The sequence below is a fragment of the Lampris incognitus genome, chromosome 4, assembly GCF_029633865.1.
Source record: "Lampris incognitus isolate fLamInc1 chromosome 4, fLamInc1.hap2, whole genome shotgun sequence".
In the NCBI taxonomy this organism is placed as follows: Eukaryota; Metazoa; Chordata; class Actinopteri; order Lampriformes; family Lampridae; genus Lampris; species Lampris incognitus.
This window is the reverse complement of record NC_079214.1, coordinates 47,602,484-47,620,724: the sequence shown is the minus strand read 5'-3', so window position 1 is coordinate 47,620,724 and position 18,241 is coordinate 47,602,484. Positions and strand designations below refer to the sequence as shown.

Below are 18,241 nucleotides of genomic sequence, written 5' to 3'. Positions count from 1 at the left end.
GCTTATTCGTAAATGTCAAGGTGTCACAACAGCTTATTACAACATGTTTCCTCTGAGAAATTCTTTAAAGGGAATTCTTTTAAGGGAGCTACGATCTCTTTTGCTCTCCATTGCGTGCAAGGATAAAGCATACATTCAAAAATATAAATCTAATGTCTCTTGAGAGGTTATAAAGCTTCTATTCATGTTATTTCTAGACCACTGGCTCACAATGTGGGCTTCTATGAGAGGGAGAGTTTTGAATGGCTATTCGTGGAGGATGTGGTTAGAGGTTCTGCTGAGTTGCGGTCACCATAAGGTATGAACTGTCAATGACCCCTGTGAGACTGCAGCTGGTGAGGCTGGTCAGGGCACCAACATGCTGTCGGCAAACAACTGGAGTTAGAAGGAGCTGCTTCAGTGTTTGCTACAGTCACCAGTAGATGGAGTTTAAGAGGCCCAGTTTGCACTAAAGTATGGTTTTATTTGTCAGTGATGTTTTTTTTTTTTTTTTTTTTTTTTTTTAATTTACTCGTGCCTGACTGCATCCCCTACTGTGATGGAATCTTTTCAGAAATGAAATAAGAATTTCTCTGTTTTGTCAAAGCTATTTCATCATTAAATTGGCAAATGTCAGGGTGATACATTGAGTCTTTGTTTTGATCCCATGTCTTTATCAATCACTTGCCACTTACGACCAACCATGTGCAAGACAAGTTTCTACAAGTTCCTACATTTATCCGCCATCCCATATCTGCATATAAGATGAAAATTGAAGGTTATGGATACGATTATGCTTTACCTTTAGGGTTGGGTATCAAGAACCGGTTCCAAGTTGCAACGGATTCCAAATTTCCAAGACCCGTGGATTCGATAAGACACGTGCGTTTTGGTTTTGCTTCCGTTCCTAACTTTTATATATTTCAGTTGTGCTCCCGGGTGAACTGCAGTGAGCATTTTACAGTCCATGGAAGTTGCACTTACCTGCCAGGACCTGCTACATGGACCTAACGTCACATCATGTTATGTAGTACATCAACTAAGCATGTGAAAAGAGACACTTCTGTTTACATCCTGGACCATGGCTGACCGCAACAAATCCTCAAAAGTTTGGATTAGCTTCAGTAAAAAAAGATAACACCAAAGCAAAATGCAACACCTGGAGTAAGGATATTTCATGCAAGGGAGAAAGACCCTCCAATATGATGAAACATTTACTTCAACACTCCATGAATCTGAAGGAATGTCCTGTGTTCGATGTTTTGCCGTCTCCCAGCTGCAATAACGCCCCAGATACAGTTAACATTAACAGTAGCAACATCTCACGTTCAGGTACAAAAAACACAGATGAGCTGCCATTCACCTTTTTTCTTGAAGGTAAACTAATTATGTCTACAAATTATTCTAATATATACACTACCGTTCAAAAGTTTGGGATCACCCAAACAATTTTGTGTTTTCCATGAAAAGTCACACTTATTCACCACCATATGTTGTGAAATGAATAGAAAATAGAGTCAAGACATTGACAAGGTTAGAAATAATGATTTGTATTTGAAATAAGATTTTTTTTACATCAAACTTTGCTTTCGTCAAAGAATCCTCCATTTGCAGCAATTACAGCATTGCAGACCTTTGGCATTCTAGCTGTTAATTTGTTGAGGTAATCTGGAGAAATTGCACCCCACGCTTCCAGAAGCAGCTCCCACAAGTTGGATTGGTTGGATGGGCACTTCTTTGAGCAGATTGAGTTTCTGGAGCAACACATTTGTGGGGTCAATTAAACGCTCAAAATGGCCAGAAAAAGAGAACTTTCATCTGAAACTCGACAGTCTATTCTTGTTCTTAGAAATGAAGGCTATTCCATGCGAGAAATTGCTAAGAAATTGAAGATTTCCTACACCGGTGTGTACTACTCCCTTCAGAGGACAGCACAAACAGGCTCTAACCAGAGTAGAAAAAGAAGTGGGAGGCCGCGTTGCACAACTGAGCAAGAAGATAAGTACATTAGAGTCTCTAGTTTGAGAAACAGACGCCTCACAGGTCCCCAACTGGCATCTTCATTAAATAGTACCTGTTAGAGCCTGTTTGTGCTGTCCTCTGAAGGGAGTAGTACACACCGGTGTAGGAAATCTTCAATTTCTTAGCAATTTCTCGCATGGAATAGCCTTCATTTCTAAGAACAAGAATAGACTGTCGAGTTTCAGATGAAAGTTCTCTTTTTCTGGCCATTTTGAGCATTTAATTGACCCCACAAATGTGATGCTCCAGAAACTCAATCTGCTCAAAGAAGTGCCCATCCAACCAATCCAACTTGTGGGAGCTGCTTCTGGAAGCGTGGGGTGCAATTTCTCCAGATTACCTCAACAAATTAACAGCTAGAATGCCAAAGGTCTGCAATGCTGTAATTGCTGCAAATGGAGGATTCTTTGACGAAAGCAAAGTTTGATGTAAAAAAAATCTTATTTCAAATACAAATCATTATTTCTAACCTTGTCAATGTCTTGACTCTATTTTCTATTCATTTCACAACATATGGTGGTGAATAAGTGTGACTTTTCATGGAAAACACGAAATTGTTTGGGTGATCCCAAACTTTTGAACGGTAGTGTATTTTTCTTAGATAACGAGTTCAGAGAGCATCCCTCCACCTCCGGTACATCCCCAGAGACCCCCCTCTAGTACAGATACTCCTTTCACTTTAGCCATGAAGGGGAAAATGAGCAAGGTGAAAGCGGATGAATGTCACCAAGCAGTGACAACATTTGTGGTGAAGGACACCTTCAGGGATCATGTAGAGTCCATGTCTTCACGGGTCGAGGCTGTTATGGCAGAACACTGAGGACCAACAGCATATTAGGCAGGTGGTCATAATGTTTTGGCTTATCAGTGTATGTGTGAATTTTTCACACATTAGTCCATGTACACACATTCATACCTAGGGACACATTGTCCCTAGGTTGGAATGTGTTGACCCTGTGATGGACTGGCGGCTTGTCCAGGGTGTCTCCCCGCCTGCCGCCCAATCCCAATGCGGGATGCTGGGATAGGCTCCAGCATCCCGTGACCCCAATTGGGATAAGCAGCTTAGATAATGGATGGATGGATGGATGGGTTACATCCCTTTGCTACTGTTGAGTCTCCTCCATTTAGGTATACAAAATGCATTATTGATATCTGGTTATTCTTAGCAATATCCATGGACTTCAACCTTCTTTGATGTTTTCCTGTGTCATAGCACTTTTTGCTATATTTTTCCATTATTGTTTAAATAGTTTTGGTTTGTAACTGTTTTTGTTGATCATTCCTTATGAGAGTAATATGTATTTTTATAAATGAAGGGAAAAATAAACCTTCCTGATACAGTTGACAGTTTATTCATTATAGCTCAAATAAGCCAAGAATAAAGGTAGGCTAATTTTGTTCATATATATTTTTAAAGCGGTCATTTTAATGTCACACGGGCTACAGAAACAGCAAGTTGTTTCACTACAGTTGTGTTTGCAATGGCTTTGAATGTAACTACAAGCATCTCATTTATCAGCTGGGAATGGGTTTTTGTCAGAGTTGGGAGTCTGAGTGAATGCAACCCTTAGAATGAGTTGCAATACGTTTTAACTACTAGCTGCATGCAGGTTGACGGTATTGTTCAGGGAGTAGAAACCGCTCTCCAATGTTGGCATGCTGCATGGATAGCAGATCTTATCACATTCCAAGTCCCATGTAAGCTGTGTTCATTTATATACCATGTGTTACATGAATTTTTTTTTCTCATCAGTAATATACCCAAATACAGATCACATGTTAATACCAGGTATAGAGGGGGTTAGTATTCACTGTAGTTGGATGCTGAAGCAGTTGTCGAAATGAGTAGTGAAAATAACCTGTTTGGTCTTCCTGTTTTTTTTTCTTTCTCATGGATGCTTATTGGCAGGGCATGTTGGCACAAGGCTCTCACGAGAAGCAGGAAACTGATTGACTGCATGCTAACTTGTCTCCTATAGTTAACCGTGGCGTCTTAAAATGTGTAGTTGGTCCCAGTGTAGCTTTGATGGATCAGCATCAACAACAGCTGTTTGTGTTTGACCAAAGCTCTACAGTGTAGCATATTGTTATCATGTAAATGTAGGAATATGAATAAGGATTAAGAATAATAGTAGATTAATTTTACTGTGGTTTCCCACATCATCTGCCTTTAATGTCAGTATGATGTACATTGTGAGCCCTTCAGGTTCATATCCAAATGTTTTTTAATAATCATTGTACATTTTTTTTAGCACTAATAGACCATAGCACGTCATGTTGATAACTGTGAGAGATCATCTCTATCCTGTCTGTGTAAATCCATTGATAAAATCAAATGAGGTCATTCTTTGAAATTCAAATTTTGCCCTTTCAGCAGCATTTGGAAGAAACGCCTATTCCTGATTGCAACTGATGATTGTCTTTGTTTACCTTACCTTGGCAGAACAAGCCCCCTTCTGTTGGCTGTGGGTTCGTACTGGTGACTTGTTGGTCGGGCACTGGTTTAGCCATATCAACCATTTCCTAGAGTGTCCTCTCAGTGTACTGTTTATTGAATTGCTAATGGTGCTTCCAAGTACAGCTCAGTTTGAATGAGAATAAGTAATTTAAACCGGTTGTGCACTTAATTCTAAGGTCCTCTTCCTTAAGTGCCCCATACAGACAGTACCATTTTAACCCATTTTCCAGCACTTTTTATAATCTCAGACTAATAACGTGTCATGGGTGAAATTCTAGGACCTACATTTTCCTCAAGCCCTGGCTCATCGAATGTGACAGGCTCTACGTCTGCCAATTGTACACAGTTTCACATTGTAACAGGTCTAGCAGTGTCAGAAAATGTTGGACTTATTTGTGTATATTTGACAGAGCTTACAAACCAAATCCAATGACTGAACCATTGGAACATTTCTAGAAAAGACATCACGCCCACACGGGGAACATTGTAAACACGAATCATGTTGGCGAAGAGAAAGTGTTCCGCAACCAATTGGATGTCGTTTATGTTTCTCATGATCTTTCACGCAAAACACTGTCAGCATAACACCTACCAGCTTGTGTTGTTGGGAATCGGAAGCCATACTTGAGCCAAACACAGAATGTGTCATCAACTTTTCTGCCGTTCATACAATTTGACCAGGTTGATGTCAAGATTATAATCTTGTCACGACATGTCACAGTGAGACACGTAATCTTAAAAGACAGAATCTTTTGTTAAGTGTGATCGCAGCTTAATATTTAGCCCTAAAAGTTCAAGGCCATCGCACGATAACATACGCTAGCACCTACGTATGTAGGACATCTTGAATATGTGGGCTAAATGTTTGCTGATGCACAGATGTAATGAGAACTTTTTTATTTGTGAGGGCAAAAAATGTCAGATGTATGCTAATTTACATAGCAGAAAGGAAGATGAAAACATTTTAGCGGTTGGTCACACACTTGCTAATAAGTTCCTTGGTTAACATGTAAATTAATTGGTCTGACGTAGGTATTTCCACTGTAGAGTAGCAGCTACCTTACATGCAAATTAGCTCAAATAGCCTTTGCCTACTGATTTAAATATTCAGAGGGTGAAGGGTTGCTTTGGATGCACAGGGATGTTATGCTCTCTCTGTTACATGCTATGAATTGATGTGTACGTACATAGTGTTTTATTTTCTTCTACTCCCCTTTGTCTGTTTTAGATCTTGTGCCATTGGTTCATGTTTAGCAAGACACTTCCTCCCATCAGCAGTGAAAGCAGTACATTCATCAATCAATCGGAAACTGCTACCTGCAGCATATTAACCAAAAGCTATGTTTCTGTGGGCTTTCTTCTCTGATAGGTCAAATGCTGTCAGTTTCGTCCTGTGCCCCTTGTTGTTGGTCTTTTTTTGTTATTCCTGTGGGCTAAAAAGTTACATAAGTTTGGGGTATCCTACCCAACATGTAGGCTGTGGAAGGTCTGTTAAACGCACTAGGAATGAGTTGAGTACCAACGACTAATCAGAATTCTTAGGATTATTATATTTCCCTGAACAGCTGAATACTAAGGTAGCTTCAGAATTTGCTTTATTAGGTTTATTACTTTAGCACCATCTTGGTCCTTTTTCCTTTATCCTTCCTATCCGTGCTGGTTGTGTGTTTTTTTTTTTTTTAAATATTGTAAGTGGATACACTTGTCCCCTTGCAATTGATTCAGTTCCTTTAAATGTCCCATGAAATAAAAACATGTATTTTCATTCTTGTTAACTCTTTTATCTGTCCTTAATTTACATCTATTTAACACCTTTCTAGAAATTCACGATAAAATATTTTATATAAGAATGTTTTTCTCACGTCCAGGTAGTGTAGTGGTCTATTCCGGTGCCTACCAACACAGAGATCGCCGGTTTGAATCCCCGTGTTACCTCCGGCTTGGTTGGGTGTCCCTACAGACAAAATTAGCCTTGTCTGCGGGTGGGAAGCCCGATGTGGTCGCTGCACTAGTGCATCCTGTGGTCGGTCCGGGGGCCTGTTCGGGGGGAGGGGGAATAGTGTGATCCTCCCATGCACTACACCCCCCTGGTGAAACTCCTCACTGTCAGGGTGAAAAGAAGCGGCTGGTGACTCCACATGAATCGGAGGAAGCATGTTTATCTGCAGCCTGCCCTCCCTGGATCGGCAGAGGGGATGGAGCAACGACCAGGATGGCTCGGAAAATATAGTAATTGGCCAAGTACAATTGGGGAGAAAGGTGGGGGGGCAACAAAAAAGAAGTTTTTATTTTTCTGAATAATATAGTAATATTTAATTTCCATCACTGTGCACTTGCAGCCGTACACTAAAACATGTCCAATGTGTGTGAGATAGAGACGACGAGTGCTCTACCACCAAATTGAAACTAGCCAACAGCATGTCAGTGTCTTCATTCATCTACACATGCCCTGCCATTATTGGCTGTTTGTCAAATCAGACTCCTTTTCCTCACAAAATCTCACCCGACAGTTGCGTTCCATTTGGATATACGTCAGTTTGCATGCTGTGTTTCTTGGGGTCTTTTAACTGGTTGTATGTTGCACTATATGGTCACACATGGTAACACAGAAATTTTGATAGTACAATGAATGTCTTTGAAATTTGGTGTCCATGAAGGTGTCCCCTAATTACCACTAAAGTTACTTTAACAGGAAGCCTATACATGTACATATACAGCCTGTCTGTGTCTTCAAGGTAGAATAGTCATGCATGATTTTTTGCCTCTTTCCACTGACCGATAGGTGCAGTTTCAGAAGATCCAGCAACTGCGTCTGTCACAGTCCAGGAATCAGTACTATGGAGGCTCTCTGCCCAATGTCAACCAGATTGACCATGCCAGCATGGACTTCCAGGTGGGACCTTGGCCCAGTACTGTGCCAGGGAAGGCTACATGACTGTTTACAATCCTTGTGCTCTCATAATAGTTGTTGTACCAATGTTGTGCTCAGTGTAGCTGAATGTTTTCCTCATTCATATTTTTTAATACTCCCCATCTAACAAAAAGCATTGTCTATAGAAGGGAAAGTGATGTTTTTCTGGCAAACACTGCTCGCTCTGTAATAACAGTCCTTTATCAAGTGTAAGGTCCTCTTTTCAACCCGGGTTTTCTCAAGACCTGTCTAGCCTGGACACAATGATTTTCTAATGTAATGTTCTCTGTACTTACAGCAAAAAACAACCTAACACCACATTTGCCTTTTAAGAAGTGCAAAGAAGCCTCCCTTGGGGTTCTTAAATAATTCAGATGATCTTCTAAAAACCAGCAGAGATAGAAAAGTAGATCAGTGCTCTCCTCTGGCTGCGGTGATTCCTAGCTCTCCTTACAAAGCACACAGCCTCTCTGTATCTGTCTGGGCTCTCTGAGGAGAGGACCAGGACATGTAGGAGTCAGGTGAAAGTGTCCTTGTTGCTTGGAAGAATGGCCTTTTGAGTCACTGCAGTTGATAGAGCAGTGATCCCTGCACTGTGACTGGTGTCAGAAATCAATCTAGGTTTGGATGGAAAAAAGCCCTCTTAGTGTGATGCAGTCCAAACACCCTTTCTATCAGGAATTAAGGCTCTTCTGTGTTTAAGTGGCTTCTAGATTCCACTCGATAATTATAGTTAGCGTTCATTCAATGGAATGAAACCTCAGTCTTTGTTCAAAAGAGGTTTGTGTATTCTTTATGCATTTGGAATTATCAGAAAGGGTTTTAACCTAAAAGGGCTGTGTGTCAATTCTGTCTGCTTGTTGAACCATGTTAAATGACTATAAATCAAAATAGACACACAACTTGGCCCTTTCTCACTCAAACAAGACAGCCAAATTCAAATGGAAAGGTAGTGGATTTACAGCACATTTGCCGAGATTTGCTGCCAACCAACAAAAACACTCAGACAGCCTCTGGCTCCTATGTTTCTGAATACAGAATTCTGGGTAGGAGGATCACTATCGCTCATCAGTCGCCATTGATATTTACTAGTCATATTGGGCAATTCAGGAAAGCCAAAATATTGTATATTTCGCCTTTTTAATTTGTGTAAACATGTTATAACTATGTTCTGATGTCTCTAATAGATAAGCACAAACCTATGTTTGACATTAGATGCATCTTCCCCTCACCCTAAATTCTTTGTCCATCAACACTGCCCTTTTTACTACTAATAATAATGCATCATGTTTTTACAGCCCTTTTCTAGGTACCCACAGTACTTTACACAGCAAATAAAACAAAGCCAAAAGTTAAAAAGAAACCAGGGAGAATAGATAAATTAGGCTACACAAGTCTAGCTGGGTTTCAGAATCAGAATACTTTACTCATCCGTGAGGGGAATTGGTGGCTTTTTGAATGATGCCAGGGTTAAGGGTTAATATAGGCTAAATTTGTCACCTGTAAATGTTGAAGTTTTCCCTAAACTCAACCCTTTCCCCCTTACACTACGGATGTCTTGCCATGTTTGTGAACAATGGCCTTTGCGCATGTGCCTAATGCAATGACAGAAAGTTCGTTATCTGTAAATTGAACACTGAGATACTTTAATGGCTAATGAAGACAGTTGACTGAATTACTGACACATCTTGTCAACATAAAACAATGTTATCCAAGGAAACTGAGCATTGACATTGTTTGTTCCAGCTTGTTTGTATTTCCACCACTTCCACTTGTGATGCAAGTTCCATCTAGCATCGTCCTTCTATAAGCTCTATTGATTTGTATGTGTAAGCTGTCTGATATAAGCTGTCCATCTCCTCTCTCCTCCCTCAGGGGGGCTTCCCTGTTGGACTGGACTCAGTCAGAGGGACACGTCACCACGGACTGGTGGAGAGGGTCCACCGAGACCGGAACCGCATCAACTCCCCCCATCGCCGACCCGTCGACAAGCACGGACGGCAGATATCCTTTCAAACCTGAATCAGCCATGCTATAACCAAAAAAGAAACCCCCATCCCCACTGCTTATCTATGTCAAAGGTTCACAGTTGATATGCCAATAAGTATTGTGGCAACAGGTGAATGGTTATCATGGTGGGTAGGCAAGGTGGGGCTTGTGTTTAAAGTGTGGTTCTGGCTGTGTGCATAGCCGGAAATCCCAGAAGGGACAAGACCCCCCCCCCCCCCAATATATCACTGTAAACACAACTATGTAATTTCAATAATATCAATAATACACAACAAATGCACTTGAGCTGATTGTAGACACTTAATAGCGCATTTTTAAGTTTCAGAAGATTGTGACCCCACCGCCCTTTGCCTCACAATGGTTTGATCCACTGCCTCCCATCCCTCATTCCTCAGCAGTGGCACGTTTGCTAGCTAACTACATTAGCATCAACCAGTGTTTGCAGCTGTTTGAATTTGAGTCAGTAAGAGAAGCTGGCAATACAATATAGTGTTCCTTAGCTGGCAGGGGGAGTGCTCGCTAGCAGTTACAGCACTACTTTTGGTGGACACCAAAAGGGGGACAAAATTTCATGTACGTAATTTACCCCTCCAAAGGTGATATCAGATTTTCGCCCCTGTCTGGGTGATGATGTTGACCAGTGTTGGCAGGGGTTTTTGTTCCAAGGAAATGAGTTAGTCACTTTGCTAATATGATGCAGAAATGGCACATTTCACAAGTTCTTAATGGATGTTGATGATAGGAAATTTTCATATAAGCTGCATTTGCTTTTTTTTGTGTGTGTGTGGACATTTGTAGCAGGGCACAATTAAATGTGTCCTACACGTTTCTCACAGAAGATGTGAATGGTTGTAGTTGCTGCGAGATTGTAGGTCTGAAGTGGGAGCAGAGGAGCGAATTTTGTTGTGTCAGGTGTTCTCCTGTTGACCAGCATTTTTAAAACACCCTCTCATGGAGGGGGCTTCTGGGTAATGTAGGGGACTAATATGCTTGTGTCCCAATGCTGAGATTCATGGCTGATGTTTGTTACACAGAGCATAATTGGCAGTGCTCCTTTGGGAAGTGGGTAAGGGTGATAAGTCCAGTCATTTCAATTACTGACTCCTACAGGTGTTAGGGCCCCTGTACAGGCACAGGTGGATGCGGGGGAAATAGTGCAGGCCTCTGCAATCATTTCTCTGGTGAAACCTGCTGCTGGCAGGTTAAAAGAAGTGGTCGCTGGCTCCACGTGTATCGAAGGATGAACATCAGGAACATTTATTTGTCATACACATGGAAGGCTAAAGCCTGCCTGTGCCATAACATTGGTGAGACATTAGAAGAACAAAAAACTGAACATGTCAAATATTGATGAAAAGGTGATCTAAAAAAGGGGGAAAAAAACACTCCCTCATCAAGCTGCCTTAAAATTCTTAAGTGTTGACTTAGGACTGTGTAATTACATAGTATTTGTTTATTGTAATTCCAGTTTTCAGACCCTAGAATGGTCTTGACTAATAACAGACACATTTAGTTTCATTTAGGATGAATAAAAGGAAGTGCTGGCATTTACAAGCCATAGCTGATTTCAGTATGTGCTGTGACAAGGCACGACTGTTACGATCTGGTTTGCAACATCTTGGTCTGTATTCACATACAGCATTTCAAATGACTTTAGTAGCTCAGTGGACACTTAGGGCCCTATTTAAACGATCTATAGCGCATGGTCTAAAGCACATGGCGCAAGTGCATTAAGGGCGTGCCCAAATCCAATTTTGCTAGTTAAACGGCGCATAACCTGGTTGCAAAGTAAGGCACAAAGCGCAATGGGGGGGGTTGTACTTAGTCTCTTAATGAATCATCGGTGAGTTTTGGGTGTAAGATGAATTACCAATAAGTGTCATCTCCCATTCCCTTTAAAAGCCAGGTGCGCTTGCACCTTGGTGCATTGCTATTTAAATGGCAGATTTGGCAAGTTAGAGAAACGAGCTGTTTTCTGCTGAGGAATGAGCTGTTTTCTGCTGAGGAAACTAATCTGCTCATGCGCTTTCACTTCGCGTACGAGCAGACCATCTATGGGAGCAGCAGGAATCCACCAAAGCTCCCTGCTCAACTTACATGGTCTTGTATTGACATTGTGGGACTGTCAACCCGTCTCTGATCCATTTTCAATAGGTTCTTTTGTTTGATGGGTCTTTACAGAAACCCCCAACCTGAGAGGTCTGTTTAAATACCTATGTGTATTGCCACGATTGGTCAAATAATTAGCCAATTTCATACCTCATTACTGCGATTAGCTAATTCTGATAAATATTATAACCATTTTGACATTTATGTTTTTCAAATATCATGACGTACACAATAATATTTCACATTGGAATGTTTTTAGTTGTAATCTTTTTTGTATGTGTGCACTGCTGTGCATCCCTCTGTGTGTGTGTGTGTGTGTGTGAGACAAGCAGAGTGTAGGTGTGTTGTGCACCTGCCTATAGGCACATCTTTACTATCTGAATAATGCGCCCTTTAAATAGCAGGAAAATACTGCCCCACTGACTTTAGACCAGGTTTTTGTTGGTCAATGGTGCAATTGTTTTCCGCTGCCTCAAGAAAACAATACGTCAACAGCGCGCCTGACGACACCTCGTTTTAAGACTAACATGTCCATGGGCACAAGTACATTTGCTATTTAAACAATGTGGGTGCTGGACAGGAAAATGACAACTGCGTCTGTCGGAAATTAGCAATGACACTTGCGCTGCACTTTGCACGGGGTGTAAGATTGGGTCCGTAGTCACGTGCAGAAGAAACCAACGTTCGGCTACTTGAACTACAGATCCAGAACTATAAAGCCAAAATTGTGTATTTTTATAGCAAAAAAAAAAAAAAAAAAAGGATCCTCATTTATGCTGCTATTACAAACCAGATGACTACAGTCAGGTTCAAAACAGTGCCAATTGCCCCTTGGGAATGGGTGCAGTTAGTCAGTGCACCTCTAAATATCAAGGCAGATTGATTCAGTCACCTGGACAATCATCAAGGCCCTTGCTGGGCTCTCCAAATGTCTACAATTGCAGTATTCAGTGTGTTTCCCCATCCACCAGGCTCTGGCCAACAGTATGAAATTACAGCAAACATCATCAGGCAACATATAGGGTTCTGTCAGTCTGTGCCACAACAACCACAGGAGGATAGGAAAGAGTATCATATCGGGCCTTGAGTATGTTTCCTTTAGAAAAAAGAACAAACGAAAAAACTAAAACAGAATTGACTTATCAGTTTGGTAACTTGTAGAAAAAAACTGCAGTTGTTCCTAAGATAATCAAATCTAATAATCAAACCCGTTAAAGATGATCAAGATAATGATCTTTCTCTTGTTTAAAAATGACTGCACAGCCGTAAAATAAAACTATCAACAAAATAATTGGTGAGACAGATGTGCAGCATAATTCACACACATTCATTGTCAGTAAAACCAGCTCTAGTATGAGAATAACAGACTTTGTTTGTTCTTTGGTTTCTAACTTTGGGAAGGAGTTTTTAGATGCTGATTTGGCTGACAGGTCTTGGGCCATGGGAAATGCATAGGCAATATAAATTGAGTTTCATTCTGTTGAGGAAAGTACACAAAGTTTCCACAGCACACATCTAAACACACTTAACTGTCTGAAAGATTTGGCAGCTGGTCAATTCAATTTACTTTAGAGTATGTGAAGCATTGAATCCCAAGTCTGTAGTTCATCACTGAGTCTATAAATTGTAAAAAAAAAAAGTGGGAGAATGAAGAACAGACCAGCAGTAGTCACGAATGTTGTCAGCAGCATGGAGTTCCTATGAACGTCTGCTCATTTTGGTAACAAAAACAGCAGCCCTGTGTTCTGTATGCGGGCGGCAGAGTAGGGGTTTCATGAGATTTTCAAAAATGAGAAAGTGTCCGTTCGTTGTTTGGGTCAATGTTGTCTGACAGGACTATACAGAAAGATGGTGATGACCAAAGCATCTCAGTCACTGATAAAATTAAGCAACATCATGTAGTTTTTTCTTTAAATTTAAGATCTGGAGTGTGTACACAACAAATTGAGACCTCTTGTGCTTCAATCCACCACTTAATTCCACTGCTATCATCTCAAATGTTCTAGCGTGACACGCATGGAAAGTATCATTAAATGAGATATGATCATTTCTTTGTGCACAAGGAAATGACGTTCACTACAAGGCATAATAAAAACGAATGTGGGGTTTTTCTTTTGCATTGGACCGCATGTATTTTGCTGCAACCACTAGCACTAACAAGGCAAGAATATATCCTGCAAGAAAATAGTGATAAAAATAACAGCAAAATAAGGGTTTTTTTTTTTTTATCAGTGCAGCATATACATCATGGAAAAATTAATGAAGTGTCAGAAAATCTTGTGTTCGTTTTTATCATGCCTCAGCGTGGGTCATGCCTCAGCATGGGTCAAGTAAGGATCACGTCTCATTCGCTGTTGATGTTACTGCCCGTATGTGTCACATCAAACCATTTGTGGTGACAGCGGTGGAATCAAGTGGTGTATTGAAGCACCAGAAGTGTCGATTTGTTGTGTACACACTCCAGATTTAAATAAATTAGCAGAAAAATTACAACAATGTCACTTTGATATGTTAACCCCTCATGTCTCCGCACAGGAAGTGGTTAGCACATAGGAGGTGGTTAGCACAAAGTGGGCCACTGCGCATGTAGCCTGCCCTTGTTCTCAGTCAGAATTGAGGCTTTTGTTTCAGCAAAAATATGTTTGCCCGTGCATGTTTGACAAAGGGGTTCATAGTTTGTGAGTGGTTTTTTTTCTCTGTCTTCATAGTTGTTCAGCATATGGTACTCACACAGAGAAGGAGGCCAGCTTTATAATGTCCTTACTCCAACTTTTTTTTTAAGGCACCATATGTCTCTCTGTGGAAGCTTGTTTTTTCCTACAAATGAGCCAAACTAAATCTGCCAAAATTAGACAGCTGGCTTTATGAAAACAATCCAAAGAGGGCCAGTTTCACAGTGTCTTGTATTTGAAGTTATTCTACCTTTTCCATTGCACACTGATCATGGTCAAAGTGATCCAGTGGTGAAAGAACCAATCTTACTAATTGTTCAATCTAGACTTTCAGCTCTGGGCTTTGGTTATAATCTACATGTTTACAATAAACATTTTCAGAGAAATGTCAGGTAAAGTGACCAGTCTTCCACATTTATAATGACCAGAATATTGCTACCAACTAACTTTAAGTAATCCAATCTGAATAAATTTCAGTTAGCAAGTGCCCACCCTATTGTACTGCTAGCACGCAATACTTTTTTTTTTTTTTTTTTACCCTGAAGCATTCGTGTTTTCCTGTGTTTTGTGTAGCTGGGCATATACATCTTGGGTTCTGCCTTCATGTGTCTGTCTCTGATGTCTCTTGTATGTCTGACAGCACTGCAACCTTGTTTCCAAACAGCTCTGAGTACATTCCTGTTTCCTAGGCTTGAGTCACTTGTTTTGTTTTTTTTTTGGTTTTTTTTTTTAGCACTTGTGATCTTGCGTTGATCTGAAAAACTTGTTTTGCATAATCACAGACAGCCACATATAACTAGGCAGAAAGAGGACATTTTGGATTTGTTTGAGTTCCCACAGAGTTATTCTACATTGCAGCATTGTCCACAATGTAGTATATTTTGCTTTTCATAGACCAGGTCGTGTTAAGGCAGACTTTTGTTCATGTGCATGATGCCTGTGGGCAACAGGAGTTTCATTCTGCCATGATAGTTGATTGTATACTTTTTTCATGTGCATGGTGCCTGTGGGCAACAGGAGTTTCATTCTGCCATGATAGTTGATTTTATTGTTAGAGGAATCCTGTCCAACAGGTTGAGTCACTGGTTCATACTCTATGTCGAAGGGCCTGCAGAAGCCAATCAAATGCCTTCCCTCCACTGTGTATGTGTGTATTCGAAAAAGTGGCTTATCCTTTGATTTCCGTGAGAGGTGACCAGTGACTTGAGGGTTCAAGCAAACCATATTCCACCTTAGCAGTCAAAAACAGTTAATTTATCCATGCCCCATACTGATATATGCAACATGCTAATCATAAGAATAAATAAGGATAGTTGAGCCACTGCCCAAAGAAGAGCCAGGCTTCCACACACTCAAAGATGGTCCGTCGGCAAGACACAGCAGCCCCCTCTGAAGTCCTGCTTTCCAAGAGACAATGCCAGGAACTCTGCGTAGGCATTCAGTATGAAACCATAATGCTTGCATTGTTTCATCAAGTCTTTGAACAAGGCAGCACTATTGTTCACACTTGCTATCCAGTGCTGCAGGGCTTGAGATGAGAACATATGCTTACATAAGTGCTTTTTTTCCCCTTTTTTCATGTGTATTCTCAGGCTTTATGGCACGCATTTGTGCCTGAAGCTGTTTTTATAGCCCGTACTTTTTTAATTTAAGACAAAACGGTATGGAGCTCCCTGTTACGGAAGTGGGCAAAGGCATTTTTTTTAACTCATGTTATGATGCTGAGTCCAAGGAAAACAAATCATGGAGCCCAACCACATGCTATCAGGCCCAAGAGTGTGGAGGTTTTATATTCCAACCAAACGCTACACCAACTGGTTTCACTGATTACTCTGTTCTCTTTGGTTGAAGGTGTTACTGATTAATGAAATCAACTGCTGTCCTGTTTAGTTGGAAAACTTAAATACTCTTGGACCCTTATCGCACATAGACAGCTTTTAGACTGATGGAGTGTCCTCCTCATGGCTTTTCTTTAATAAACAAGAAATATAAAGAATAAATTAAACATGTTTTCTCACCAACGGAGTGATGTTTCGACTTTGAGTGACTTTGAGTGTTAGAAAAGCACTATATAAGATTGATTTTTTATTATCATTATTATTATTATTATTATTATGTTCCAGTATTTTTCATTGGTTTTCCTTAACTGAGTTCCACATGGAGAGTTCCCCATACGGAGCAGTGTACCTGTCCCCACCACCGGACAATAACTGGAGAAGGTGAGCGATCCCTCAGTGAGAAGCATAATTTGTGTCCTCTCTTCCTCTGACCAGATTTTTTTTATTGTAGTAAGTGTGTGTGTGGTGGGGGGGGGGTGTCAAGCCTTGCCAGAGGTTTGTGCTCTGAGTGCTCTTGTTTCTAGATGTGTTGTGCCTGCCCTGAATCTGTTTGACATGTCATTAGGGACAGGTCTGCCGTATTATCCCCGGGGAAGGTGCATCTACAAAAATAAGTTTGACAGATAGCCTTTTGGTTCAAAGGTTATGCCCCACAGCAGTCAGCCTGCTGTCTGTTGTTCCTAGTTGTAACAGCGTGGCACCACCAACATGAGATATCTCCAGCTGAACATGCTGCTGAGCAGTGATTGTAGTCTGGTTTTTGCTGAATATATGCTGGGTAGCAGGCTCCCATGTTTCAATTCAGATGCCTCATCGTAGTATGCCTCATGGTAGTATGCCTCGCCTAGTATGCTCTGTGTAATTAGTAGATGACCTTTACAAGGGAGTGAATTATAACCCTGCAATAAAAAATAAAGGGGAAAAAAGCTTGCTTGGACAAGCCCCTCCTCAGCTCTTTCCCTCCCTTCCTTCCTCCCTCTCTCCTCTCTTCCCTGTTCTCTGTTTGTGTTCTGAATGCCAGTTTGACTGTTTGCCAGTCACCCTGCCTCCTCTTCCACCTGAAGCACTGTAGAAGCTGGGACAGTACTCAGACACAGCCAAGTTCATACTACTATGACAGCTTGTAAAAGTGAATTAGGGCCACACCCTCCCCTTATTGTTGACTGCAGAAGACATACTGGCTGATGAACCTACAGACCGTGTTCTCAGAGTGGGTGTGCCCCTGAGACAGGCATGTGGCACAAGGCCCGGGTTTTTGTCCTGCTCATACCTTACAATTGACAATTTTGTGATTTTGGACATGTCTTTGGGATAAATCAGAAATTGTGCTGTATTGCATGTTGGTTGTAGCGCCAGTATACCCATATGTACAAACAAGGGATCAATATTTGAGCTGTGGCACTAAGCTAGTACAACTTTTTTGTACTATTTTATTCTCCTAGCATGCCCAACAACATCAGGCAAAAGGACTGCCGATGGAAACTAGCCTCTTAGCTAACTCCGGTACATTTACATTTGTTTCGAATGTTGATTAATGTGCATTGTTCCTTCCCTAATAAACCTTTAAAAACTTTTTTTTATTTGATAAAGATTGTCATACATGCCCAGCCTCCTTTTTGTGATTTCTTTTTGAGGGAAAAAGGATACATATAGCCTTTAATGTCCATTGTTTTTCCAAATGTCAGATTAGCAGTTTTTCACCATGTAGTGTTTGATGTCTTTTCTTAATTGTCTTGACTTCCTGGGTTTGCGTTGCTCTGCCCTTCTGACATGTCTCTTTCCCACCCCTACAACCATAGAGCCAATTCATTCTACCACCAATCTTTCTCTAGCTCCGTATGATTGGCATCAGCTCTGTCATGTCTCTGCAGGCTGAGTGCAGCCTCCTGCTCCAACCTGCAGCAGATTGTTGTCACAGTATGTAACTGGGTTATGCTTCCCTTCAGAGGTGGAGCTCTGGCCCTCTGCATCATCTTAGAGGCAATGATATACAAGTTTTCCCTCAGTGCTGGCATAAAAAAAAATCTTAAGTGTCAAAGTAGATGAGAGGCAGGAGCCTGGAGAGAACTCAACCCATCTGCTCACAATCACAACTACAAGCCATGTTTTAGTTGAATTGTCTTTTTGGTTGCTGTTTTGGCTTTCAGCATGTACTGAACGTGGCGTGAGGGGAAGTGTGGCCAGCTTATAATCAGTATGAAGCGCTGATGTAATCTAAAACCCTCTCACTCAAACCTAC

At 41.1% G+C, this 18,241-nt stretch overlaps 1 protein-coding gene across 1 annotated transcript in view; it reads left to right on the top strand.

Moving 5' to 3' along the window:
* crtc3 (CREB regulated transcription coactivator 3) overlaps positions 1-18,241 on the top strand; it is an 86,100-nt gene that overhangs the window by 2,469 nt on the left and 65,390 nt on the right. Inside the window, exons 2-4 of the mRNA XM_056278352.1 lie at positions 7,245-7,355; positions 9,249-9,379; positions 16,324-16,383. Coding sequence (XP_056134327.1) covers positions 7,245-7,355; positions 9,249-9,379; positions 16,324-16,383 — 302 coding nt within the window. The remainder of the gene's footprint in view (positions 1-7,244; positions 7,356-9,248; positions 9,380-16,323; positions 16,384-18,241) is intronic.